Source organism: Simochromis diagramma, unplaced genomic scaffold (genome assembly GCF_900408965.1).
Source record: "Simochromis diagramma unplaced genomic scaffold, fSimDia1.1 OVJJ01000419.1, whole genome shotgun sequence".
Classification (NCBI taxonomy): Eukaryota; Metazoa; Chordata; class Actinopteri; order Cichliformes; family Cichlidae; genus Simochromis; species Simochromis diagramma.
This window is the reverse complement of record NW_024387244.1, coordinates 2,691,809-2,718,366: the sequence shown is the minus strand read 5'-3', so window position 1 is coordinate 2,718,366 and position 26,558 is coordinate 2,691,809. Positions and strand designations below refer to the sequence as shown.

Genomic DNA, 26,558 nt, shown 5'->3' with positions numbered 1-26,558 from the left:
AACAGAGTGAATATTTCACTTATTAAATTTGTGCTTTTGTTAAATATTTATTGAATATTTCTTCAAACAAAGTGTGTGTTATGTTGTAACACTACCTCCACTGCAAGTGGTAGAAAAAATCAGCTTCTCTTAATTACTGATTAACATGGCGCTGATAAAACTCAACATCCTCGTGTTACTAACACAGAGTCAGACTGACATTTTGGTTCACAGATACAGAAAATAGGACAGAAAAGATCATTTTGAAGCTGTGTCATGACAGTGTTTGCCCAGCAGAGTTTGCTCTGACTCCACTGTTCACAGTTCTCTCAGCAGTGCAAGCATCACATGTAGCAGGGGAGAGTCAAGTGAGGTCTTCACCTTAAGTTAACCTCACTTTAAACTTGTGAAACACATTGCTGGAAAGTTCCTAAATAAACTTTTTAATGTAACTTTGCACTCTGTATTTATACTCATAAAGAATATGTGTGATTTTTAAAAATGCGCAAAAGAAGGAACATTTTTTTTAAAAAGAGATCTATTTTCTGTCGCCTACATTGTAGAGGGCGATTTTGCCTCTAAACAGAAGATGAGTATAGCCCAGGGTTAAAGCGGGATTCAGCACGTGGTGGAACCCTAAAATCAGTTATAGTGGCTCAGCGTGGGGAAAAGAATCGCAATTTCTATTGTGAGCTCTTGTAGATCTTCTTTTGTGTACAGGCTGTGATCAGATGATCTGGGCTGCTGCTGCTCTGAGGTTTACTGCTCTTTGTGGATTAACACAACTGAATTTAACAAGATGTGAGCAGGTGTTTCATGAGTTGTCCTGTTCCATCCTCTACACTGACACAGTTTATGCTGTCGTTATACTAAACAGTATGAAGGTGGAATTCAGTGAATGAATCCAAGTATAATCAGCTTACCTTCAAATTCATCTTTGCAATACTTAATGTAACCTAACTCTGAAGACCACAGCCACTTTGCACCAATCTAACACAACGCTTTATTTTAAATCCATCACATTACTGCAAGCGAACCAGCTTATCCTGCACTAAACTCCATATTTTCATGCAACCTTTAAATAACACGGTTAGTCTGTGTCAGGTTTTTTTTCCAGCACATTTTACAACATGAAAAAAATAACATAATATATACAAACCTGATATTCAAATTTCCAGTTTATCAAACACCACCGAGCAGAGGTTAAATATAACCTCTCTTCTTCCTCTCCTGCCCTGTCTTTATCGCTCTCCATCTCTGAGTAAAATTAACATCTTCACAGCAGCTCTACCTTTCTTTAGCTAGCAGACACACAGTGTGACAAACTGCACACACAAACAGTTTGTGTGTTTACTGACATTTCTTGAGGTGACAAAAACGTTGCATTTGAAATTACCTGCTACTTAAAAAAATATCACTCCTTTTATGCTTCTCTTGGTCCTCTTCTGTAGTGCTAACTAGATGCTGAAGTACAGCAACTGCAACTTACGGACATGTGCACCCATTCCTGTGTTGTGCCGAAAAGTGGTTATCTGCCAAAAATTGATTTCCAATGTTTCGATGTGGTATTTTTTTATGTGTCATGTCTTTATAAGTAAATATTGGTCAATAGACTTTAGTGAACAGGATTTACAAAGGATTTACAAAGGGGTTATTTATAGAATTTAAAAAATACATGTTTTTCAAGTATCTTTATGACTCTGGGTTACTGTATCTACATTGTAACCAATCCAGTCCATTTTGGAAGTATCTTTATAGAATTATTGTTATATTTGTTGCAATTCCTGCTGTCTTCTTGGCCAGATTACTCCTAAAAAGACATTTGTTAATGTGAATTAGACTTTTTAACTGGATAAATAAAGGATATATAAAAGTCACTTTGCCAAAAATTGATTGCGGCTTCTACGTTGAGATAGGAATGTTGTTTGTGGCTCAAGATGACTTGATATCTTTCATGAGGGATACATTTGACATATGTTTTAGATATTATAAGCCAACAAGTTATTTATGGCAATTTAAATACAGGCAATCACTTTTTTAGCAAATACCGGAAATCAGTTTTTGGCAGGCGATCACCTTTTGGCATTTTAACCCCTGATTATGGTCTCTTTCGTCTCTTTTTATGTGACATATCGTTGTGAATAATACACCAGTAAGATTGCCTTTCATGTGTTGCTGTTGAGGCTCAAATTTTGAAAGTTTGATGTTTGAAGATGCGCACTGACATGAAAAAAAACAACAACTCCCCTCAAATGTCTTAAACCAAAAGTACCGAGTCTGTTTTAAAAGTGTAAGGAGTAGAAAGTACAGACATTTGGTTAAAAACATAGGTAGTAAAAGTAAGAAGTTGTTAGAAAAAAAATAATACTTATGTAAAGTACATATATCTGCAAAGGCTACATACTTACAGTAACAAAATATTTGTACTTTGTTACTTCACACCTCCACTTTGACTTGTGCAATTTGCTGTCATGGTGAGGCTAGATCATATGCCAGCTGACATAGGATGAGAGACAGGATACAGCCTGGACCGGTCACCAGTCTGTCAGAGGGACAGACAGCAGTTCACTCTCTCATATGCATACATGTTTTCGGATTGCTTAGGGAAGCCAGAGGACCCAGGGAGAACATTTGAAACCAACACTTTCTTTTTTTTTTTTTTGCCTGTCCCGTTTGGCTCTTTTGCCATCAGAATTGTTGTCTAAAGGCAAAGAAAGATGCCCAACGGATTTACTTTACCAAATTGACCATCCCAGCCTTGCCGTAATGGTCCATTTGATTCACCTTTTATTGTTTATTTTATTTTCACTTGCTGAATACGGGACAGACTTGACTGGGGAAACCAACACTTTCTTGCTGTAAGGTGACATTGGTAACCACAACACAACCCTGCAGCCTTTAATATTAATTCCAAAAATCCAGTAGTGGTGGTGGTGGTAAAGATGGAAGCAGTTTTAATTAACAAGCAATGTAAAGCATATCAGAAATATATATATATTTTTAAGAACCCCACTAACATAGAAATAAAGTTTGGGATGCAAATTTTTATATTTACCATCCCATGATGGCTTTACGTGAACTGGTAGTGTTTATATGGTTTATTTTATTTAACCTTGCTGTGTTTGGGAGTCTCGTATATTATGCATATCATAATAATAATAATAATAATAATAATAATGGATTGCATTTATATAGCGCTTTTCGAAACCCTCAAAGCGCTTTTACAATTCCACTATTCATTCACTCTTACATTCACACACAGGTGGAGGCAGCTACAGTTGTAGCCACAGCTGCCGGAATGAAACCGGAATGAACTATGAAACTATGCTTTGACAGCTTTTTAGTCAAAGTAAACTTTATTGTCATCTCCGCTATATCCAGTGACGAAGCTCCGGTTACATCAGTGCAAAAAACCTAACAAATATATATATAACTAAGGAATAAGAAAATAAATATACACTTAAGACTTAAGGTGATTTTAACTTTTATACCTATGTGTTACCCTAACATTATGGACAGCACACCCGCTTTTGCTGAGAATGAAACAGTGTGCTTTTCAGAGTTTCATTAAGACAGATAGTGACAGTTTCCATTTTCACTTCACTCACCATATGGCGCTCAACTCTCCGCTGATTACTTGCGTTATCTCGCACCACTTTAGTCGCAACCATTAGCTTACGGGGAGGGGTGTTTGGTCTTTTGTATCAATGTTTCAACAACAAATAAACCTATTAACGAATTATTTTATGATGAAGGGATTTGAAACCTGTAATTTGTTGAAAATAAAGTTGAAAAACATTAAGTTATTCAACCAAGTGAGTAATTACAAGTAAGTACCAACCCCTCCTCTGTGGTTTCGTCTTTTACCGGAAAGGTCCTTGTTTACAGCGCAGCTCTTGCTCCACGTTAGCATCGGTGATTTGACAAGAAGGAAACGGGATTTATTTATTTTTTTACTTTTAAAGCAGTTCGCAAAACTCGTTGAATTAATCTGTGGTACACTTCGACTGGCATGGTTGTTTGGAGGCGGAAAAGCTACCGACAAGGGCAGCAATGACAAGCTTGCTAACGTAGCGCTAAGGTTAGCCTGCTAGGCAACTGACGCTAGCTAACTTGTCACTAAGTGGTGCATCCAGTTTACTGAAAGAGGTACCGGTATGTTAACTTAACTCTATAACAAGTACTCGTGTCTGTTTCTTTATTGACAGGCACTCGCACTGCCACGTATCACGCCTGGCTTGCTTAGTTTATGACCTGAGTGGCTGCTCATAAAGAACGACCGCGGTCATGGGTGCGGAGAGCAGCGCGGTGCGGAGCTGCACCCTGGAGGAGCCGCTCCTGACTCTGCCCACCGGACCCACCATGTACTCGGCGGTGCTCCAGGATGGAAAGCCCGCTTCTGTGTTTGTTCACAAACGTGGCAATGAAGACAAAGTCAACAAAGCTGCCAAGGTGTGTAATTTCCAGATGTCGCTGCTCGCCTTTGCCGTCGCTCATGTGCATTATGCGTGGAAGTGTGCAGCCAGCACGCTGCCATGATCATGTTGGACACAAAGTACCGCTGCAGCGTTGAGACATTTTTACCAAACTTCTCCAGTCGGTTTTCTGTCTTTTCTAAAACTCTGTAGAAAAAAAGTTCTTTAAAAAAGCGAATTAATGCATCACGTGTGATTGTGTGTGAAGTTGAGCTGTACACACAAGTGTGTAATGTGGATGTAACATTTTAATTAAGAAAAAAAATTAACATGGTTTTGCGTAGTGGAAGAGCCCCCTCCAACTTCAGTATTCTCTGTTGTGACTAGAATTAAATAAGTGAAAGTATGAGTTTTGTGTCTTAACTGATGGGTAATTTAAAATACTAATTATTTGCAATTCTTACACCTGCTTAATCATCCACACATTTCACCCAGCACCTGAAGACACTGCGACACCCACGTCTACTGCGCTTCCTGTCCTGCTCAGTGCAGAATGGTGGCATCCACCTGGTGACAGAGCCTGTGCAGCCCCTGCAGCTACTGCTAGACAGTCTCTCCCCAGAGGAAATTTGTGCAGGCATCTATGACCTCCTGCAGGCACTTGTTTTTCTGCATGAGAGGGTGAGTGTTTCTACAGTCTCTGCATGATTATATCAAAGCATGTGGGAAAAACAAGGTAGATGAAGATGGAGATGGTGATTGACCCTTGGATGTTGTTCTGTTTGCATTAAACATGCATGCATATTCATGCAAGTTCCAAACTTGTCTTGCTCTTCCACCAGGGTAAGTCGAGCCACAACAACGTCTGTATTTCATCTGTATTTGTCAGTGATGATGGTCATTGGAAACTGGGAGGGATGGAGACTGTCTGCAAGTTCTCTGAAGCAACTCCTGAGGTAAGAAGTGCATTAAAGCCATGTGGGCAGTCATGTGAAAAAGAAAGTTTGAGAAGAATTCTTTACTGTCCTGTGGAAAAACTAAGTAAATATCATGATTCAGTAGCTTGTAGCTTTCTCAGTCTTTTACATCATAGTGAAAGAATATTGACCCACTCTTTGTACAACTCTTTTTACAACATTGTTTCAGTTCATTGAGGTTTGCAGGCATTGGCTTAGGAGATGATGTCAAATTTCAATTGATTTAAGGTCTAGACTTTGTTTTTGTTTGTTTGTTTGTTTGTTTGTTTGTTTGTTTGACAACTACTTGAAGTTTTAGCTGTTGGATAGAGTTGGTCTTTGGTACACAGAAAAGCTCATGGTTGACACAATGACAGCAAAGTGCCAAGGTCATGTGGTTGCAGAGCAAGCCAAAATCATCATCCCTCCACCACTGTGCTTAAAAGTTGGTTTGAGGTGTTTGTGCTGATGAGCTGTTTTTAATTTTTGCTTGATGCGGTTCTGTGCATTATAGCTAACCATTTCCACTTTGATATCATGTAGCCAAAGCACATACCGTAAATCCCGGACTACAGAGCGCACCTGATTAAAAGCCGCATGCTCTAATTTTAGAAAGAACATAAATTTTGTACTTGTACAGGCCGCACTGGATTTTAAGCCGTATGCATTTCACTTCTAATAGGAGATATTTACACAGAAATATTACACGTGAGGATTAATCCGTAAGGTAACATAAACATGGTAACATACAAAAATACATACTGCAAATGCTTTCTTTCCTTGAACAGCGCCTGTAACGTGGCTACCTTTAAGTATTTTACGTACATATCGGTAACACACAAATTACGTTGCTTATGGTTTTTTTACGGAACAGTGCACAAACAACATTACAACGTCTCTTAACAACCGGTAAAAATATATACAGGATATATATTACTTATCAATTTTACTGGTCTACTGTTACCAGGCAAAATGTTTTTGGCTGAATGAAAAACAATATGCATTAGCCGCACGTCAGTATAAGCCACAGTGTTCACAGTGTGGGGGAAAAAGTAGCGACTTATGACCCGAAAACTACGGTAATACTGGTTAAGCTGTTTTCTAATCGTACTGTCATAACATGCTAACTGATATTTGAGAAAACATTTTGTATGACTGTAATACCACAATTCAGTCCGTGTGTTTTCACTCAACTCAAAGATTTATCCAAACATTGAGCTATTTTTCTTGCAATGTATATACAGTTCAGCAGTTTTAATGCACTTTTTTTTTAGACTGTTTGAAGACTCACTCTGTAAAATATCAGGTTTATGTTAAATGTTGGCTATTCCTAAACTCCTTAGTTCCTCACAAGCATCCAGAATGCAAGAGAGGCCAGCTATCTTCCTCCAGAAGAGCAGGTAAGCAGGTTAAAGTTAATGATTGACAAGAAGCACTTCCCACTGTGTTGACAGGTTTTCAAGAAACGTTTTCTTGACAGGTGGAGGGTTTTAAAATCCTTCCTGATAAACATGCTCACTCTCGGGACTGTTACTCTTTTGGGATGATGGTGGAGTCTCTTATTCCCCTCCTTAATGGCTATGGTAAGGAGAGGTGACCTTGAATATCACATTTCATTTTTTCAGGTTTAACCTGCATGTACATTATCATATGCTTGCACTGTTGTTTTCAGTGTCACAGGAGCTTGCTGCCAGCCTGACAAAAACACTGCAGACAGGCCTGCTGAACTCTGACCCCATGTCGCGGCCGCCACTCAGTTCCTTGCTCACCAATGACTTTTTCAGGTTTGTGTGGTCAGGTTTGATTTGTAGTTATCATTAAATACTCAGAATGATTTTTTTTTAAGCAAACATTATTTTTCTGTGAACAGGAATGACTTTCTGGAAGTGATGAATTTTCTGAACAGTCTCACCCTAAAGACAGAAGAAGAGAAGAATGAATTCTTTAAGTAAGAAATAATGTAGTGATCTTGTTACATGTTATATGTGGACTTTTTTCACAGATAGAATTTTCTTTAACTTGTATTATGGTGTATATATTCTCCTTACGTAGTGTTTTGGTTTTATGTTTTTTAGGTTTCTTCTAGACCGAGTCCAGAACCTCCCTGAAGAGTTGATAGCTACACGCCTTGCTCCCAAACTCCTTAACTCTCTCGTTTTTGCAGAACCCATGGCTGTAAAAAGCTTCCTGCCTCATCTTTTAAGGCCAAAGAAAGGTGAGATTGCATTTGAACAAAAATTGGCTTCTGATAACCAGATCTTCTAATCCCATTTTCTGAGAGAAAGCCAGAACTTAGTATTTGCCTGACAGGCACAAATGTTTTATGAAACTTTCTTTATTTCACCTTTGTGGACAGATAACAGTGGTGGTGGTAGCAGTGAAGATTGCCTGCTGTCTATGTCCCTTTACCGTAAGCATGTGATTCCTCAGCTTCTTGAACTCTACAAGGTCAATGAGGAACATGTCCGAATTGTGCTGCTGACCCACATCCACCTTTACGCTGAGTTTTTCTCCCACGATGAACTCAAAAACCAGATCCTACCTCAGGTGGGGTGTTACTTTAGAAGCAAACTTTTTTTTTTGTTGTTGTTGTTGTTGTCAAAAAAACCAAGACGGTTGAAGCTGAAATGTTCAGTATTTTGGAAAATGTTTAAACCAATAACCAAATTTTTTTCTTTAGTCTTACTTAAGAAGCACCAGATGGGGAGATTGGGTAATAGCTTAATAGCAGGGTGAAACAGGCAACCCCAGAAATTGTAACCAATTTAATAATGATAATAATAATAATAATGTATACTTTAATGATCCCCTGTGGGGAAATTCCTCTCTGCATTTAACCCATTCACTCAGTGCAGTGGACAGCCATTGGGCGCCCGGGGAGCAGTGTGTAGGGACGGTACCTTGCTCAGGGGTACCTCAGGGTAGCTGTTCAGGGGAATCGAACCCCCGACCTTCCAATCACAGGGCCACCACTTTTATCACACCAATTTTATCTAATGTCTAAAGCTTGAGAACAAAATTCAAATGAAACTATCTCTTAAGTATATTATCTTGTCTATTACTCTCTTTAGGTTTTGTTAGGAATGAGAGACACCAATGATTCTCTGGTTGCCATGACGCTGCAGAGTCTGGCGGTGTTGGTGCCCTTGCTCGGGGCTCAGGTGGTTGTTGGTGGAGAGAGAACCAAGGTCTTTAAACGCACTACACCTAACTTTACCAAGTCTACAGAAGTGACCCCTGAAAGTAAGCAACACTGTCTATAAATGTCAATGAAAGCACCTCTATCTAAATAATAACTAAACAGTGCAAGACAGCACAAGTCTTGTATTGCGATAACTAATTTATTAAAATTTTATGTCTAATTTTTTTTGGATAAACACACTTTTTGTAGTTATGCCTCTGCAAACCACTGCAGTGGATTTTAAATCAAACAGTCAGCTGCAGATTTTCAGCTTTTCCAAAAGTATTGCATAAACTGTTTCTGTAATTACTGGAATATTAAATGTCGACCATTTTCAGAGGCTCGAAAGTAACTGGACAAACTAAAACTGCAGTAATTTTAAATATAAGAGTTTGTTTTTGTAACTGGACAAAAATCCTTTTGCAGTCAATTACTGCATGAAGTCTAGAATCCACGAACATCATCAGATGCTGTGTTTCCTCCCGTGAGATGCTCTGCTAGGTTTTATTGGAGCTGCCTGCGGTGCCTGGTTGTTTGTGGGTCTCCCTGCAATCAGTTTTGTTTTCAGTCTTCATGCTGTGTTCCGTTGGGATTAGACTGATTAGACTGACTTGGCCACTTAATGTTATCTTTGCCTTGAGATAATCTTGCGTTGTTTCAGCATCATGCTTTGAGCCATTATCCATTTGCACTGTGAGGTATCTCTATTTTCAGATGTGTGAGTGATGACGTAGCCACTTAACACGTTTTTGCTATTTCACAGATAGGTTTGTTTTGGTTTTCAGCCTAATGATGGCTTCCTTTACTTTTATCAGTATTTATTTGGATCTCATATTGAGAATTTCAAAGGAAAAACTACAAAATGCAACACTTGAGATTATCTCCTTTCTCTTATCTGCTTAATTTGTCACAAAATAATGAGAAAACAGGCCTCACTTGGCCATGAAATTGGTTGTTAGTCAATTGTCCTGTTACTTTTGAACCTCTGAAAGTGGGGGATCGTTTAAAAACAGATGCAATTTGTAAACAGTTAATTTAATACTTTAGTTAAACCCCTTGAATTAAAGGTGAAAACCTTCAGCACTTCAGTTGCATGAAAAAAGACTGCAGTGGTGTATAGAAGCAAAATTATTTAAAATGTGACTGTCCAAAACCTTCTGGACCTAACTGTATATAGAGTACATTTACATTATTGATACCGTATATCAAATAAACTGAGGCTTTTGTTGTTGTTGTTTTTTTGTTGTTGAGAATTTAGCTATACCATATAAAAGGGGTGCACAGAACCTGATTGTGCATTAAAGGTCTGGCATCATACAGAGCTTACTAAATAAAAACCTTAAATAAAATGCTTTATTTTACAAGTAATCTTTAAAAATCAACCAGGAACCATTACAAGAACATTTTATATGCTGGAAGCATTCCTGCAGCAGTGTGTAGTAGTAAATAGGTCCTAGCATGCCGTGAGCATTATTGTCTCGTCCAAAGAAGATTAGTTTAGTCAGACTACCAGTTCAAACTAGAAAATCTGGATTTGGAAATTGAAATGTCACTCTAGTAATCCTTTAAGAACTACAGTCAAGTGAGCTACTCTCATCTTACTTTACTTTTATTCTTTAGCCTCACCTGTCCATATAGTTGGAAGTTTCCACCCTCAGATGGCCCAACCCTCCAAAGTGCTGAATTTATTCCCTAGACCATCAGGGACTGAAGGCTTAGTCCTCGGTCACACGGGTAGCAAGACACCAAGGGTTATCAAGCCAGTATCGGGTAAGAAACTCCCTTCATAATATTAATTCAAATGAATTTGTTCATTTATTTAAGGTCCATTGTATATTATTTTTATTTTTGTATATTCCAGATGTTAGTAGAAAGATGTCTCTGCCTTTGAATGGCTTTCATCAGGACAGTGAGATGGACCAACTTTCTTCTAGCCCAGAGCAGACTGACAGGCTAGAAGGCACTGTGGAAGACTGGCCTGACTGGAGTGACCCTGATAGTGAGAATAGAGATGGGCATTCGGTCCAGATCCACATACAGGCCTCACAGGGCGTAGATCCAGTTAGCAGCCTGGCAATCACACATCAGAACACAGATGAGGAGCCGTGGGATGACTTTGAGGACACTGAACCTACCTCGGATCTCTCCCCCACAGCTCCTTTATCAGACTCAGTCATCCCTGCACCACCCAAAGGGGGCGCTGCTTCCCCATCTTCGAAACATGGTCCTGAACCACTGAGACTGGGTTCCTCTAAACCCCTTAAGTTGAGCTCAACACTGCGGCAGTCAACAAAGACAGAGGCCACTTCCTTATGGGACAATAGCTGGGCTCAAGAGAAAAGGAACTCTCAGAAATCACATAACCCCTTAAACCCCCAGTCCAAACCTACAGTGCCACAAAAAAGTAGTTCAGTAGGTCTGGGGGAGGAGTTTACTATAAGGGTGAAGACAAAGGTACAGCAAGACCCAGAGCTGGATTTGTTTGCAGACATGGTGCCGGACATCAAGTTGTCATCTCCAGCAGTGCTGTCACTACAAGAGACTGGCAAGCGTGAAGCAGAACTGTCCACAGCATCTTCTGATAACACTAAACCTCTGCAGGTCGATTCATCCATCGATACTTTAACATTCACTGCCAAGTTTGCAGCAGTTGACCTGACTGAGGTGAGTGTCTGGTGAAAGGATGTTTTATATACTTTAATATATTGGTTCTCAGTCACAACTGCCTAGCTGCCTGGGATTACCCTGATTTCTGAAATCTTGATTATGTTATACTTAATGCTGGTAAAATAAGTATTGAACATGTCACCAGTTTCCTAAGTAAATATATTTCTAAAGGTGCTGTTAAGATGAAATTCTCACCAGATGTCAATGACAACCCGTCCAGTCCACACACGCAAAGAAATCAAACCATAGATCTCCGTAAAATAATGAGACAGGGAAAAAGTATTGCTGATATGAAGAAAAGAAGGCACACAACAGGGTGCTCCCCACACGATTTCAGACAGCAGACTGAAAATAATTATCAGTAGAGTTTTCCAAGAGCCAAGGACCGCTTGTGTAGAGCTACAGAAAAACATGGAATTAGCAGATATCTCTCAGTATCACCCCAAAACGTGATATTGGCGCGCCGGGCCATCATGTTCATTTCTCACTTTGCCTCTCCAAACAATGAAATGGACACGTGTGCAGAAGTTGCATTACCAGCAGGGGGATATAATATATTTAAAGTTACAAAGTTGGTAATGAGCAAAAAAATGTATTAGTACGTTCAAGGTCCTTAATTGTCAGAATCAATTAAGCTAGGCGCCTAATGTGTGTATGTGTAAGTATATGCAAATGTGTTAATGTCTGTTTAAACACTTTCCCGTGGTTATTTCCATGCTGGCTTGAAATAAAATATCTCCCTCTGCTTTTACTGCAGAAGCTTCAATTTGTACATGCGTGTACATTTCACGTTTTGGAGAGCAAAGCGTGAAATGGCCAGTGTGTCTATTACATGCTTTGCCCTGATATCGGATTGCGGGAACAATTGTTTATAAGAAAACAAGTAATGTACTTGACCACCGTGGACTGTATGCACACTCACCACGCCATAATCTCATTTCTGAAGAAAAAGCATGTTGAAGCAAATTTAAAGTTTGCTGAACAACATTTAGACAAGCCTGGGAAATAATAGGAGAATATATTCTGGCCATGTTTGGAAGACAAAAGGTGTTGCATATCATGCCAAAAGTGAAGTTTGGAGATGGGAGCGTCATGGTGTGGGGCTGTTTTTTAGCATACAGCATGGGCAGCTTTGTGTAACTGAAGGAAGTATGAATGGGGAAAATGCACTGAGATAAAAACCTGCTGCCATCTGCCAGGATGATGAAGATGAAATGAGGGTGTCCAGCAAGACAATGATCCCAAAGACGGTCAAGGAAACTCAACTGGTTTCAGAGAAAGAAAATAAAGCTGCTAGAATGTCCCAGCCAGTCACCTGATGTGAATCCCCTTGAAAAATCTATGGAAATGATGCTGTTTTTGTGCTTTCTATTCCCTTGCCATCTGTTATGTCATATGTAGCACCAGGGTCTCGGAGGAATGTTGCCTCGTTTCACTCTGTACTGTACGACTGTCCGTGGTTAAAATGACAATAAAAGCGACTTGACTTAAAAGAACTAAAGCTCAGAGTTCATAGAAGGGGCCTAAAGAACCTGGAAGAATGTTTGTGTGGAAGAATGGCCCAAAATCACGTGCGAAGTATTCAATACATTTAAGCAAGCCTGTTCAATACTTCAATACTTCCCTGTCATTTCTCAGTATGGATTGGATGAGTTGTTATCGATAACTGGTGAGAATTTCATGTCAGTAGCACCGTCAGAAATATATTTAGTTAGAAAATTGGCGACGTATTCAACACTTATTTTACCTGCTGTATGTGAAGCACCATCTGTGTACAATCAGTTATAAGGTATGACTCTGTTTCTTCATTTCACTGTTTTTGGAGGCCTTGTTGGTTTGTAGAACTTTTAGATATGCAGACTGTAACAAGCCTGAAAACACAGGCTCGTTAGGCTTGGGGTGGCTGTGGCTCAGGTGGTAGAGCAGATCAGCTACTGCCTGGAAGGGTTGGTGGTTCAATCCTTCCCCAGTCTGCATGCCAAGTATCCTTGGGCAAGATACTAACCCCGAGTTGCTCTCCGATGCATCCGTCGGAGTGTGAATGTGTGCGAATGCTTAGATTGCACTTAAAGAAGGAAGTGCTTGTCTGAGTGGGGGTGAATGAGGCATGTTGTATGAGTACTCTGGGAGAGTAGAAAAGCGCTGTATAAGAATCCATCCATTTACAACTAGATGTTTTGTTTTTTCCACTAACAAATTTTACTTTGAATTATCTAGTGACGGTAGGTTCCAACATGACTTGAAATTCTTTTGGCAGTTACACTTCTGTGTATAACTTTGGAAATTACTGCAACCTGTAACCATTTAACACAGCTGCCATGATTTTGAAGAACCTACGAGCCAGAAGAAACAGAAGAGATACAAATGCATGTCTAACTTTAAAAATACTGACGGCCACAAGTGTTACCTCTCAGCTTGCAAGTTGATGCACAGACAGTATAAAATTCAAAATCCAAGGTGATTTTCAGAAAAACTGACCTCTGACCTTGAATTTAAGATCACTGAGATTAACTTTTTTTTCAAGATTTTTAGTAGATGCACCTACTGTATGAATTTGAAAATCCTGTCACCTCATTGTCACATTCACAAACATGGGTGCCCATGCCACCTGCCCACTGTGGGGACAGTAGCCCATTAGCCTTTAACAGCTGAGGGGTAAAAAGTGACCGTCAATGACAATCAATGAGAATTAAGAATTTCCCACTATTGTAAATATTTTTCCCAGTGGATGATTGCACCTCTTCCTTTACTTCTTTTCTCTCAAAGACTGAACCAGATGGCTGGGGAGATGAAGATGACCTGAACTGGGAGGATAACGCCTGGTGATTACGTTTGATCCATTACTTCCATCTGCAGTAAAAGACTTGACCACTGGAAAACTGAAACCCATGCACCACATCTGGAGTGCCACTTCCCCAACAGACCAGTAAACTGGAAGTAGTTTCTCATTTAACATGATGCAGTAGGGATGGTAATGCCAGGGATGGGCTAAGGCTTTTTATGTTATGTTGATTTTGTCATTTTTAATTATGAGAACTTGCTTTTAAACTGGAACGATCAGCTCTTCATCAGATGGTGCTAGACTTGGACAAAATAAGCCATTTATAATTTGCCAATCAGAGGTGAATGTAATCCTGTTTCATCTGCTCTGCTCTTATTTTTTTTTTTTTTTATGGGTTATTTTCACTAGTGGCATAAAGAAACGTTTGAGATACTGGGTCTTCCCAAAAAGAGTCAGTTTGATTAACTGAAGGCTTGCACTTTGAATGAATGTGAAATCAGAATTGCATAATTTATTAGTAGCTTTTGGGTTGATGGTGAAATAAAGTAAAACTTACTGTATCAAATGTGTTTACTGTTTTACAGTACAGCGACCCACCCAGGAAAGACGATCGACGCTATATCTAAAAGAAATGAAATGCTTCAAGTTTCAGAAACGGGTTTAATAAAAAAAAGAACAAAAATTAACATTTTTTTTAAAAAGAGAGAGAAACCATTTTCAATAGCAGCAAAAGTTGTGGGGACTTTGTGGGTTTTCCACACAGAAAGCAAACACCCTGAGATGAAAAACTATCTCGAGCTGCTGGGTCTGACTGTAGTGATGTGGGTTAGGAGAGTCTGGAGCTCCTGTAGTCTGGAGTCCAGCCACTGTGGAGGTGGTGCACTACTGTTAGTTTTACCATCAGTGAGAGCCTGAAGGGCTTTTAAAGCACTCTCAGCTGTCTGGATATAGCGGCTGTATTCCTGCTCTGCGCTGTTCTCCTGTCGAGCTCTCTTAGGGCATGGCTGAGAGGGATGAATAGTTAAAGAAAAAAATAAAGGTCTTGTTAATTAAACTGTTATTTATATAACATGATTCATGTTCTATAGGACACAGTTTGAACCTGGAGAGCAAAATCTTGTGATTAAAAATATCAAAAACACAAATCTTACCCACTGCCATATTTATGAATATCTGACAAAGCTGACTTCCAATCAAACAGTCACATTGAAGTTGGATGCATTCACTCAAATCTTTTACTGCTAAACAAAGTATTTGGTTTTTTATGCTTAGCAAAATAAAAGTGATTCTGATCATCTCTGACATCTAATAAAATATGAGAATCCAGGCTGCTTTTGTGCAATGTGCACTGTCTCCTTATGCTCTGGTAGCTTTAAATTAATATAAGCCGGCTACTACTAATATGAAACGTGTATGTGAGACAAGACTGTGCATGAACATGCATATTCAGAAACACTGAATACATTTCAAGTTGATTAAACTAACCTCTGAGTCTGGAACAACTTCAGAAGGTGGTTTGTTGAAAGGCTTTTCTTTGCTACACTCCAGCTTCTCATTGTGTTGCTTGATGTGTTGTGTCTCATGTTTGAGCCTCTCCAGCCGTAACTCATTGCCTTCCTGCGCATTCACCGTCTGCAGCAAAAGAAATGACGACTTCACCATGCTTCGTTTTTATATACATGTTCATGAACAAATAATAGATTTCCCTTACCTTGCTAAGATAATTAACCACTTTGGTTTTGGTTTCTTCGACACTCAAACTCTGAGAGATTACTTCTTCGTGGTTTGTATTCTTTGACATCAGAAGGATATATCAAGGTTACGTTTAAGCTTCAACAGTGTATGAATTTAATGTAATATGAAAATTATGTCAGACTTATAAATTAATACCTCTGCAAATTGAGAAAAGGCCTCCAGGGTGTGCTGGTGCAACAGCCAGGACTCGTCAGCCAAAAGGACTCCAAACAGGCCACTCAGCCTCGGAAGAATTTGACTCTGGAACCAAAACGGGTCATAACTGAGAAAATGCGCAATTTGTTTCTATTATTTTTATTTTAAGAAAATAAAAATGGTTATTATCATTTGCTTCTTATCACGAACTTTCCTTTATACAACAAAATGTGTGTATCTATCTATCTATCTTGCAGGCTCACAGCTTTAGGAGCAACTATAAGCAACAACAGTAGGCTAAAGAAGACAATAGAAAGACAAGTAAACCAAAATTAAAATCATCATTTGTAAAAAGTCTTTTATCACCTGGCTGTCAGGAGGGACAAAAATCTTCCCCAGAGAGCAGAGAAACTCCAAAGCAGCCAGCAGTAACCAATCTGCACACTTCTGAGAAACCACAGCATCCAGACACACCAGAGCCTGGGATAACACACACACAGAGACACACACATCAATAAATTTATTCTGCCCTCTTTAAATGTTAACGTGACGGCCAACAACGCACCTGACAAATCACGTGAGGTTCAATGTGCTTCACTAATATGGCCGACAGTGACAAGAGAAGCTGCAGCGTCCACTGGAGCACAGGGTGGGTCTGCAACTACAGCATGGCAGGTTACAGTTTACTGGTCTTGCATCTTCTCATTCACTCCACCTGTTTGTGCGTGTACTGTTTGCTACCTGGTCTGGACTCATTCGTAACCAGAGCTGTGTGACCATCCTCACAGAAGACAACACACACGGCTCTTCGGGAGAGGACTGGCCTCGAACCACCGATAGGAGAGACATCAGCACTGCATTCTGGTAACAGGAGGAACTTTGTAAATTCACACAAGATTATGTTTTCATGGACTGATCAGTAATAAAAACAACCATTAACCATTCTGTGTTAATCTCAGCTGCGTAACTATTACTCACTGGAAGCTCTGAGTTCATAGGCCAACAATGGAAAGGTCACTAACAGTCTATTGCAGGAAAAAGGTTATCACAGTCCAAACATCATTTATTGCTGATATTTATAATCAAGCTGCCATCGTCACGGCACAAGTACAAACGAGGCTGCAGCCTTAATGTTTGCACATCAAATAACTCTGTCTTTGTTGCATGCAAGGCTATAATAATAAGGATGAATGAGTACAAGTTTATTTTTGACTTTTGTTTTGTCCTTTGCACAAACAATAAAAAACCTTCACTTGATAAAACCATGCTAAAAAGATTCAGCGATGGGGTGCAAGACTCCCATTACATCCCACTGCTAAGGTTGTCCTTACCACTTTGCCGACTTGTCCCAGTTTGTATCCTCCATTCTGCCAGTCAGCCAGCACTTTTTGAGTTAAACCAGTGATTTCTGTCACTACTTGCCGGCAGATGTCCTGAGAAAGAGCTCTGAGGAGAACATGGTGCCAAACTCGAAGGTTTTCCATCTCAGAGGGTGGAAAATGTGACACCAGCTCCATCTGTGAAAATAAATACATAAGATTATGGGAGAAGACATTATTTATTAAGATTATTTTTTTATTCATTGAAGTTGTTTCTATTGATTTCTTAAGCATCATCTAAACCCAGAAAATGGCACTCTACTCCAAATTATATGGAAGGTACAAGGATTCACTTGTACACAGGGACTACATCTTAATTCGACTGAATGTGGGACTTCAATTACAAACTCATATGTGAGAATGTTGCTCATCACTCCGGTAAAGCATCAGTGCTGCTCTGCTGTCCAGCATTTTACATGTTTGTCTTTGCCTCTAATTGGCCCCAATAAGAAAAAAACACCAGCTTTTCAACCATTTTAATGTTTAAATATGAATCCATGTATTTCATTATTTGTAAATTAAGCAAAAGTCTTTGTGTGATTTACTTTAATACAGTGTGGGCTGTCTCTCTAGCATAATTCATATTTCCCTGAAATCTGTCCCCACTGCTCCTGGGGATTCTAACCTGGTGGTTCGGCGTCATAAGAAAAACCATGCGTTTTAGCAGCGTGCCCAGATGTGATGACTGGTAACAATCGGTGGCACATGCTTTCACCTGAAAGAGAAGAAGGGGAGCAGCAGGGAGGGGTGATGAACAGCTGAGTGAAAGCACCAAAACAAACAGGGAAGAGAAAGGTTAGCCTGTGACGTCCAGCTTAATCTGACAATCTGCCTGTTTAAACAACTGAGACGTTATTTTTTGAGGAGTGATGCATGAGACAAAGACTGAGAGGGGCTGTCGGGCCATAGTTAAAGTATTTTAGAGACTCTCCAAACTAATGAAGGCAAGCTTCAGATGTAGGATTACACTCCTAATCTTGTGTGTTCTTTTCCTTTAATGCAACTGCATTTAGATCTGTGCACTACTGAAAGTGACACATGAATTATTATGATTGAATTAATTAATAATTGTTATTATTATCAGCTCCAATCTATTTCATTAATTTCAAAATGTTGTGAAGTACTGTCTGCTGTGACGTCTCACTTTCAAATCAATATGTTTGTGCGTTGTGCATTTTGCCGGTCTCTACATACCAGTTGAGCAATAAGGAGGACATGATGTAGGCAAAGCTCTGCTGTCCCATACCTGTCAGCACAGATTTAAAAGACAAAAAAAAAAGCATTTGATTCAATTAATAAACAAAATCTTCACAAGCAATATCTGAAATTAGTCTAAAGGTCCCTCATAGCAAAACAAAAAGACCCAAAAAGTAACATTACTCTTCATTCTCACCGTGCTGTAAAGCACCAAACATCTGCTGCCAACACAGCTGTTTGAGTATCAGCCTGAAGTACAGCTTCAACCAAGCAACATTCCTGAGAAGACGAAATAAAGAAGAGGGGAAGTCAGATAAACCGGAGAAGGGTGGGAAAATTGAAAAAAACAAAAACAAAAAACAGGCATAATACCGAGCTATCACAGAAACACGAAAGAATAACAAGCTTTTAATTAAGGGAAATCCTGCAGTGACACACTGCTAATGGTCACCACGAGATTACACACAACCTAATAATGTATTTTCAGTCTTTAACAGTGATTAATATAAAGAGCTTATGATCACATATGTTTTAGCATAAAAATTAGTTTAAATACGAATCCTTTTATTTGGCAATTTATTCTATTTTACTTTATTTTTTATGTATACTGTAAAAGTAGATCTATTGCTGTATATTATTGTTAGTATGTTTAAATATAAATACTTGGCACAATCACCCATTTAGAAATTGTTGTGTATGGTCTGGGGTCAGGTTAGGTTCAAGTGAGGCTTTGTCCTGATTGGATACTTTCTGAAATCTTTCTTCTTGACCAAGCTAATAACGTCCTTGTTGTTTGCGAGTACTGCACCCTACAGTTCAAGTAAGTTCTGTTTGTATTAAACATGTTGATATTTTGACAGAAGCAGCTTGTATAAACCGTGGTGCAGGAGGTTGGGAGGCACATCTGTAACCGGAAGGTCGCCGGTTTGATCCCCGGGCTCTCTGTCCTGGTCGTTGTGTCCTTGGGCAAGACACTTTACCCTACTGGTGTTGGCCAGAGGCTGGGTTTGATTTATTCCCAGGACTACCGGATGGAGATTAAAATGATACAATCATGGTATCATCTGTCAATTCTAAGGTTCTATACATCAGTGCATAGCAAACATAATTTTGGTCCTTAGAATGTCTTATTACCTGTGGTTTGTTTTGTTCTCTCACACACACACACACACACACACATGCACACACACACACGCACACACACACACAAACGAACCAAAATGCATCACTACAAACCACATGAGAATGTTCCCACCGCTCATTGGCCAGATGTATCTGGGGCGGGAGCAACAAAAGTAAATACAGGAAGACGGTGCTGTGCTGTGGACTACTGGAGAACACAGAATTTACATTCAATTAACTCTTCAAACCTCAGTCGGCACGTTACATTTTAAAGTTCACAGAAATACAGTTACAAAAGAGCTGAACAAGTATGTACTAAGCAAGTTTGTTTAATATTGAGAAATTGTCTCTCTTAAAAGAACATTGCAGTATGGCTTCGGTTTGGAAAACGGCACCTGAACAAATCATAAGACTTCTGAAAAACTGTGCATTGGACAGACAAGCCAAACCAAATGGAGATGTTTGATCATAATGGAAAGCACCACATTTTGTAAAAACCAAACACAGCATCACAGCACTCTCACTTCACACCAGCTGTCAGGCACAAGTGAAGGAGTGATGAGTTGGGTTTGCTTTGCCAGACTGCACGGCTGTGGTGTAATGTCACGTGCTGTTCATCTCAGGTATTTCATTTTTAAACCTGTTAAGTACTAGCTTTTAATTATTATTATTATTACTTACTGATATGTCACACCATATTAACAAATAATGTAATTTATTTTCCCATGACTGTATGCTACCTCGTGGTCTTCACATTTACAGTCTACAACAAATGAAACATTACATCAGATTAACAGTTTTAAAGTGTCCCTTATGCATTAAGTGGAACAGTATAAGAGCCATTCTGCTAGTATTGCTTAAAACAGTGTGTGTTGTTGTGTTGACCTCACCAGTACACGGAAGTATTCAGGTGGAAGCCAAGCCACACTGGCACAGAGGTGCACACAGATGTGTTGATGCAGAGTGACTTGGACTTGTGCCTGACCCTTCAACATCACCCCAGGCAACAGCACTGGGACCTTACGCTCAGTATAGCAACGCCGGAAACTAGTAAAGATGGCCTGGAAGAGAGGAAGCCTAGGGACAAAGATGACACACTGAAGGACATAAAAACACTACACAACAAAAGAAGCTATTTTCTACTTTAAATTCAGCACACGTAAATGTAACCTTTTCCAAGGCTGCTAACTAATACACTTGTTCCTAACAGCTGAAAAGAGATTGCTCCATGTGGGATGTAATTATTATAACATTACTGCATATTAAAAATAAACTGATAGTAAAACCATAAAGGCTAAATTGATATTCATAATTATTCAGCTACACTGGAGTTGCATTTAATTGCACTGTGAAAACATGAAAAGTACAATTAACTTTGTGAACCAAACAAGTCAATAATAGACCAATATTAATAACTCATAAAACTAGTAAATTTTACTAATAAGTCCTTCAATAAAACAAGTGTTTTAAAGTTTTTACTGTTCATTAAATCATCTAAAACCATTATTACCTGATATTTTCTTCTGAAAACTGATTCCCTGCATACCAAAGCTGCAGCACCTCCTCAGGTTGGCCGGCCAGCTGTCCCATGACGCTCACCAGCAACAGACAGTGCGGAAGCTCATGTTCAGGACTTAAACCTGCAGACAGTATTTTGTACAATCTCTAACAGTCAGCATCTACAAACATTATAGCGACATCACAACAAAATACAAATGTAACAAAGATCAGCTTTCAGTTAAAGTTTTGAAAGCAACCGTGGTGACATTGGGCCCTCAGGCCACCCTCATGAAGTCTGTTTCTGTGCACCTCTGTTAATTTCATTAACATCAAAGCAACTGAAACTGATTCAACAATCCACTTCTTAACTGACCATATCAATATCACAGAAATGTAAGTGACTTGATGGTATAACGTGATTAAAAAGTGTTCCTACGACCTTTTTTGAGCAGCGTACTTTGTGTCATATGCCAGTGGAATGTCATTAGTGCACAAACTGTAATTGTTGAGTTTAAAAAGTCACTACTGTATCCTGAAAATGTCCAAGAAGATAAACCTTTCACTTACGCAGGTCTTGCTGGAGGACAGCTTCAGCAAAAGGTCTTAAAGGCAACAGCTGAAGCAGGAAGGCATCCATGGGAACAAGAGCTGCTGCATTTAGCTCCTGAGACAAAGCTATGGGCAGTTCTGGAGTGCACAAGCTGGGAGGGAATTTACTGAAAGACACCAGCCACATTGTTATAATCAGTATTAAACATAAACTAAAAACTGTGACTTGTATCCATTTATTTTTTTTAAATGACATGTAAACAACCGATACCTCGTGATCTGGAGGTAGAGCTGGTGGAAGCAGCTACAAGATTTTGTTAGAAAAAATTTGAACTCCTGTTATAAGGATAAAAAGAAGAAATGTGTTTTAGAGATAAGATACAAGACAGCCCAACGTTTTTATGCTGTAAAAAACACCTGAAATAAATCCTAATTTTAACTACCTTTATGTAATGAATCAAAGTGTTGGCAAAAAATCTGCACATCTTTGCACTTTTTTGGAACAGCTTGTATTCTGGACTTTGCGTGGCCTCCTATAAAAAGAGAACAGCATCAATACAAAAGGTCCCCGGGGTGACCCTACACTTTTATAAAGAAGCCGAAGTCCTTCTTTAAGTACAAAGGGTTACAGCACAGGAAACACTCAGCATTTGCTCTGTCATTGTTGTGACTCCAGTTGGCAACAAAGTCACTAAAGACACAAATATGCTGAGCTGCAATCTTTGCATATAATACAAACTGACATTATTTTAGAGGTAAACAGAGAAAGAGAAAGAGAGAGAGAATTACAATATACATATGTTTATAATTAGAGGTTTTCTACCTGTAAGCCAGCATGTTTAATCTGTTCAGCCAGCTCCACACAGTTGTGGAAGGATGTCAGCAGGTTGTCAACAAGGCTGTTGCTGATTTCACTGTGATGTAGATGCTCCTCAACCAATGACTGGTACTTCAGACTCGTTCTGAACAAAATAACAGCCCGTTCAAATAGTTATAACATCCAATAAACTCGCCCAACTCTTAAAACGAAAAATTCATCGAGTTAACTGTAAAGTTTAATGACACTGATTGCACTAACTTGATGAGGAACTTCCACGTGTTTGCATGCAATGCTACATCCAGGTTGGAGATAACAGAGCAGATATCCAGCAGACTATGAATCACTGAGGAAGATGAAAAATATGTCAAATGAACTGAAGATTGCATTAAGATTCAAGAGCACAGAAAGTGAGAAAATATGAAACACATAGTGATGTTTACCTGCACAGACAACTGAACACACCTGTAACAATATCAGAGACGTCCTCATCTGAGGCGCTGTTGTCAAGGCAGATCTTATCCAGCAGCTCTAAAAGGCCCTTTTGAAGCGAATAAGCCTCCTTGAATAATCCTTGGAGCAAGTCAGCCACAAGGGACAGACGGCCACAGTAGACCACCTCACTGTCCTGTGGACAACAGACAGAATATGCTTGATCAATTCTGTTTTCTTCAGATAAAGCTCTTTAGGGGTATAAATCAATTTAAAATTAACTGTAACTCCTTTTATGTTCTTTTGCATTGCTAAGTAGGGCTGGGTATCGTCACTGATTTCCAAAATCGATTCAATTCCGATTCACAAGGTCCCGAATCGATTCGATCGACGATTCGATTCTATTCGAATTGGGGAAATTTTGCCTCAGACAGTCAGAAATATTATAATTCTGATCACTTATCAGTACATATCGATATTTTTATATCTATAAAAAGGAAGCTGACACTTGTGAGACTTTATCAAAGGTGTGAGCATCACAGCAGATTCCTTTGTGTCAAAGTAACTGAGGATAAAACACAGAAAAACATGAAGGCGGTTTTCCTGGTCTGGGTTTTTATAGCAGATGACCTTAAAAATATTGTGCAGTCAAAAATGAAGTGAAGCAGAGCAAAGTTACAGAGGTTTGATCAGAGACACAGCTAAGCATTTTGCAATTTTGCATAATTTTAAAAAGTTTACATTTGTTCAGTATTGAACAGCAGAAATGAGGCTTTCTTGTCGGAAGTAAGTAAAAAAAAAAAACAACAACAAAAAACGGCGGCCGACACCGTAGACTGGTGGGTAATAAGTAAGCGAATAATGTGAAAAACAGAGATTTTTAGATGGGAAACTGTTCCTGAGAGAGCGAAAGAGACAGAGCTCTACATGAAGTGTGATTTTATCGTGGTGGAAGCAAAACAGCAAAAGTAAGAGGAAATTTGTGACGATGTTTATGTGAAGCGTAGTTTGGATCGTCTTTGGCTGCTGGTTCAGTCAATATTGTTTGAAGAGAGATAAAAACCTGCAGCTTCAGAATCGAGCGCAAAAAAGACGTAAACACAAAGCGCCCACCGACGCTTCAAAATCAGTGAGCTGTCGGCTTTCAGCCCCGACGGCGTGTCCGTGTAAGTGCCGTCGGGTGAGAAAGGCGACATCTCACAAATTCGGATGCGTTGGGTCCGCCTTTTGTGTTTACGTCTTTGTGCAGAATCCGTGTACCTGCTCTCATTTACTGTTTAAGCTGTTTGGTGGTTGTAGAAATTTTGTGAGGTTTAACCTGAGATTCTGGCGTTTCGGGCAAAATAAATTTATATTTAAAAATCGATTCAGGATTGTAATGAATCGATATCACGTTATCCAAGCCAGAATCAATTTTAATAGATAAATCGATCCTCAAAACCCACCCCTATTGCTAAGTGGTTATATTTCTTGCTGCAGTATGATGGGATGCTTTTCAAATCTGTTTTCAGTCAATTTCTTGCACTGATGACACATTTGGTGTAAACAAGATGAGGAAAAACTTAAGAATGTTCTTTAGAATTATTTTCAACCACTTAAATTTGACAGCTTTTGTGTTTGAAACAAATATTAAAAATCCTAATTGCACTTCTCAGATTAGCGTCAGCATTTAGCTGTGTATAACTGTAATATAAACATTTCTGTAATTAACCACTTAGTACATTCTCAGCAGCCACTAAAACACAGTCAGCTTGGTTATTAATATTAATGTTATAAAACTAAAACACATGCAGTGACTTCACAGAACACCTGATTTATAAAGATAACAGCTACCAGCAAACTAAATATTCTGACCTTGCAGTGCTGAAACGTTTCTTTCAGAATTTTTAGGATACAAGCTGGTAGCGAGCGGATAGAATCCAAGTCAGGGGCTTCCTCCAATGAGCCAACATGACGCACACAAGTGGATAGCGCATCAATTATCTGCATCATTGCCTGAAAAAGAGAACAGAATCTTGTCACAATATAATCCAGGGTTTAATTTGGGAGAAATTTTAGAGCAATGCATATTATACGGCATGTAAAAAGTTGTATGGGTTCCACTGTACCATTTTCAAATGCACTGTGTTGCAATACCTGCAGTATATTCCTCAGGAAGGCACAAAGTTCAGTGTTTTGACTTGAAAGTCCACCGACTTGATCCATGATTTCTTTCATCATGCTGTCAAACATCGTCACAGCCTGAAAACATTTGAGATTAATTTTTTTTTCAAAAAGATTAAAGAAATAAATTTTTAAGGAAAAAATATGGAAATACCGCAGTTATTCAAAAGAAAATAGTTACTTGTATCAACAATCTGATAATAAAAGAGCACTGTATCTACTTTTTTTAACAAATGCCATAGATGGTATTCACATATTATGCAATTATCAGGATACCTTTGGTAAGATCTTGGAGAAGCATTCATCCTCCAAGTCTGGCAAACCAATATGAGGGAGGAACATGTCTGTAATTATCTTCAATATACCTGTAAAGGTGTCATATTATACTTAAACAGCAAGTCATACCAAAGTTTGTAATTATTAAGTGTGTAATTAGGAAACTCACGTATGTGATCATCCCAGCTGTCAGACTGACAATGCAAAGAGTGAACACAGTTAAGGGAAAAAATGCATTACAGGGTGATTTCCAATATAATGCCGACCTACCTATTTTATCATTTCAGCTACAGGATTAATGTTATTTTTGGTTATTTTTCCAGTGTTGTAATGGAGACAGGTGACACTATGAACCATAAGCTTACAACGCTGAAACTTGGATGAAACAACAAACATTAGAGAGGATATAGTGAGCTTTGGCAGGACAGACTTGAGTTCCTGGCGACAGGTTTCCTGACTCCACTGCACCACCTCGTCCAAGAGAGAAGTGTTGGTCTGGGACATGATGAAAGACGTGCACTGCGGTCCAGGGAACAGATTTTTTTTTTCATCCAAGTTATCACTGACTCAGTCACTGAAAATGACTCCCAAGCCCTCTTACCAATTAGCTATTCAAGGTAATTCCTTTTATATCCATTCTGATCAGTTACAAATAGACAACTTTCCCTACTTCAGTTACTCTGCTTTGCCTAATTGTATTATAAATATCTTAAATGTCATGCAGACAGGCTTGCCTGCAAACACAACGTTACCAGTACTTTTGTACAACAAGCTAGCGTTATAAATTCACTGAGTGCAAAGCGTCAGCTAGCTTGTCTGTTTACTGACATGTTTTGCTAACGGAAACAGGTAATGTTTTCGATGGTTAATACGTATGGCATCCTACCGCAGATACAAGTCCAGCTTCTCTTTAAGAGGTTAAAAATTCACACCAGCGTTCCTAGGAGTCTTGAATTGTTGTCATTTTACGTTTTTAACGACTGAAACGACCAAGCGGATCGGTAACTCAATCTGCTTGACACTATAGATAGCGCGCGCCGTAGTTTGAGTCGGACGTGACGTTACGACCCACGTGACTCGTCTACCCTCGTTGTCATTTGTTAAAATCTTAGCTTTCAAGGAGTTCAACCAATCAGAGATCTGCTGAACTGCAAAGCGTTCAACTCTGGTTTGGAGCCCACAGAGACGAAGTTAAAAGACAGGAATTTCAACAATTACACTTTTGTCGATCTTTTCTGTACACATGCACATAC

The 26,558-nt window shown here is 39.2% G+C and overlaps 2 protein-coding genes across 2 annotated transcripts; one reads left to right on the top strand and one right to left on the bottom strand.

The window, feature by feature from the left end:
• The first annotated feature begins 3,483 nt into the window (after positions 1 to 3,483).
• On the top strand, positions 3,484 to 14,540 carry scyl3 (SCY1-like, kinase-like 3). Its single transcript, XM_040052725.1, has 14 exons — positions 3,484 to 4,060; positions 4,188 to 4,431; positions 4,890 to 5,075; positions 5,237 to 5,350; positions 6,694 to 6,750; positions 6,831 to 6,933; positions 7,023 to 7,134; positions 7,221 to 7,298; positions 7,426 to 7,565; positions 7,707 to 7,897; positions 8,422 to 8,593; positions 10,152 to 10,301; positions 10,393 to 11,195; positions 13,965 to 14,540. The coding sequence occupies exons 2-14, from the start codon at positions 4,267 to 4,269 to the stop codon at positions 14,022 to 14,024; spliced, it is 2,331 nt and encodes a 776-aa protein (XP_039908659.1). The 5' UTR covers positions 3,484 to 4,060; positions 4,188 to 4,266; the 3' UTR covers positions 14,025 to 14,540.
• cunh1orf112 (chromosome unknown C1orf112 homolog) lies at positions 14,356 to 26,381 on the bottom strand. Its single transcript, XM_040052724.1, has 25 exons — positions 26,192 to 26,381; positions 25,714 to 25,824; positions 25,475 to 25,514; positions 25,306 to 25,394; positions 25,003 to 25,107; positions 24,721 to 24,861; positions 22,900 to 23,062; positions 22,696 to 22,780; positions 22,441 to 22,579; positions 22,061 to 22,150; positions 21,889 to 21,953; positions 21,636 to 21,784; positions 21,079 to 21,208; positions 20,459 to 20,645; positions 18,643 to 18,725; positions 18,444 to 18,495; positions 17,875 to 17,964; positions 17,202 to 17,387; positions 16,612 to 16,731; positions 16,436 to 16,531; positions 16,237 to 16,350; positions 15,871 to 15,975; positions 15,692 to 15,772; positions 15,466 to 15,612; positions 14,356 to 14,984 (listed from the first exon to the last, which is right to left on the bottom strand). Exons 2-25 carry the CDS (start codon positions 25,807 to 25,809, stop codon positions 14,769 to 14,771), a joined length of 2,769 nt encoding a protein of 922 aa, XP_039908658.1. The 5' UTR covers positions 25,810 to 25,824; positions 26,192 to 26,381; the 3' UTR covers positions 14,356 to 14,768.
• Between the last annotated feature and the right edge of the window lie 177 nt (positions 26,382 to 26,558).

Coding starts and splice junctions, on each gene's coding strand:
- scyl3 (XM_040052725.1), top strand. CDS start 4,267: ATGGGTGCGGAGAGCAGCGCGGTGCGGAGCTGCACCCTGGAGGAGCCG. Junction 5,076..5,236: donor TTGTTTTTCTGCATGAGAGG/GTGAGTGTTTCT, acceptor CTCTTCCACCAG/GGTAAGTCGAGCCACAACAA. Junction 6,934..7,022: donor TCCCCTCCTTAATGGCTATG/GTAAGGAGAGGT, acceptor TGTTGTTTTCAG/TGTCACAGGAGCTTGCTGCC.
- cunh1orf112 (XM_040052724.1), bottom strand. CDS start 25,809: ATGTCCCAGACCAACACTTCTCTCTTGGACGAGGTGGTGCAGTGGAGT. Junction 23,063..24,720: donor AAACGTTTCAGCACTGCAAG/GTCAGAATATTT, acceptor TGTTGTCCACAG/GACAGTGAGGTGGTCTACTG. Junction 15,976..16,236: donor TTGTCCCTCCTGACAGCCAG/GTGATAAAAGAC, acceptor TTTTGGTTCCAG/AGTCAAATTCTTCCGAGGCT.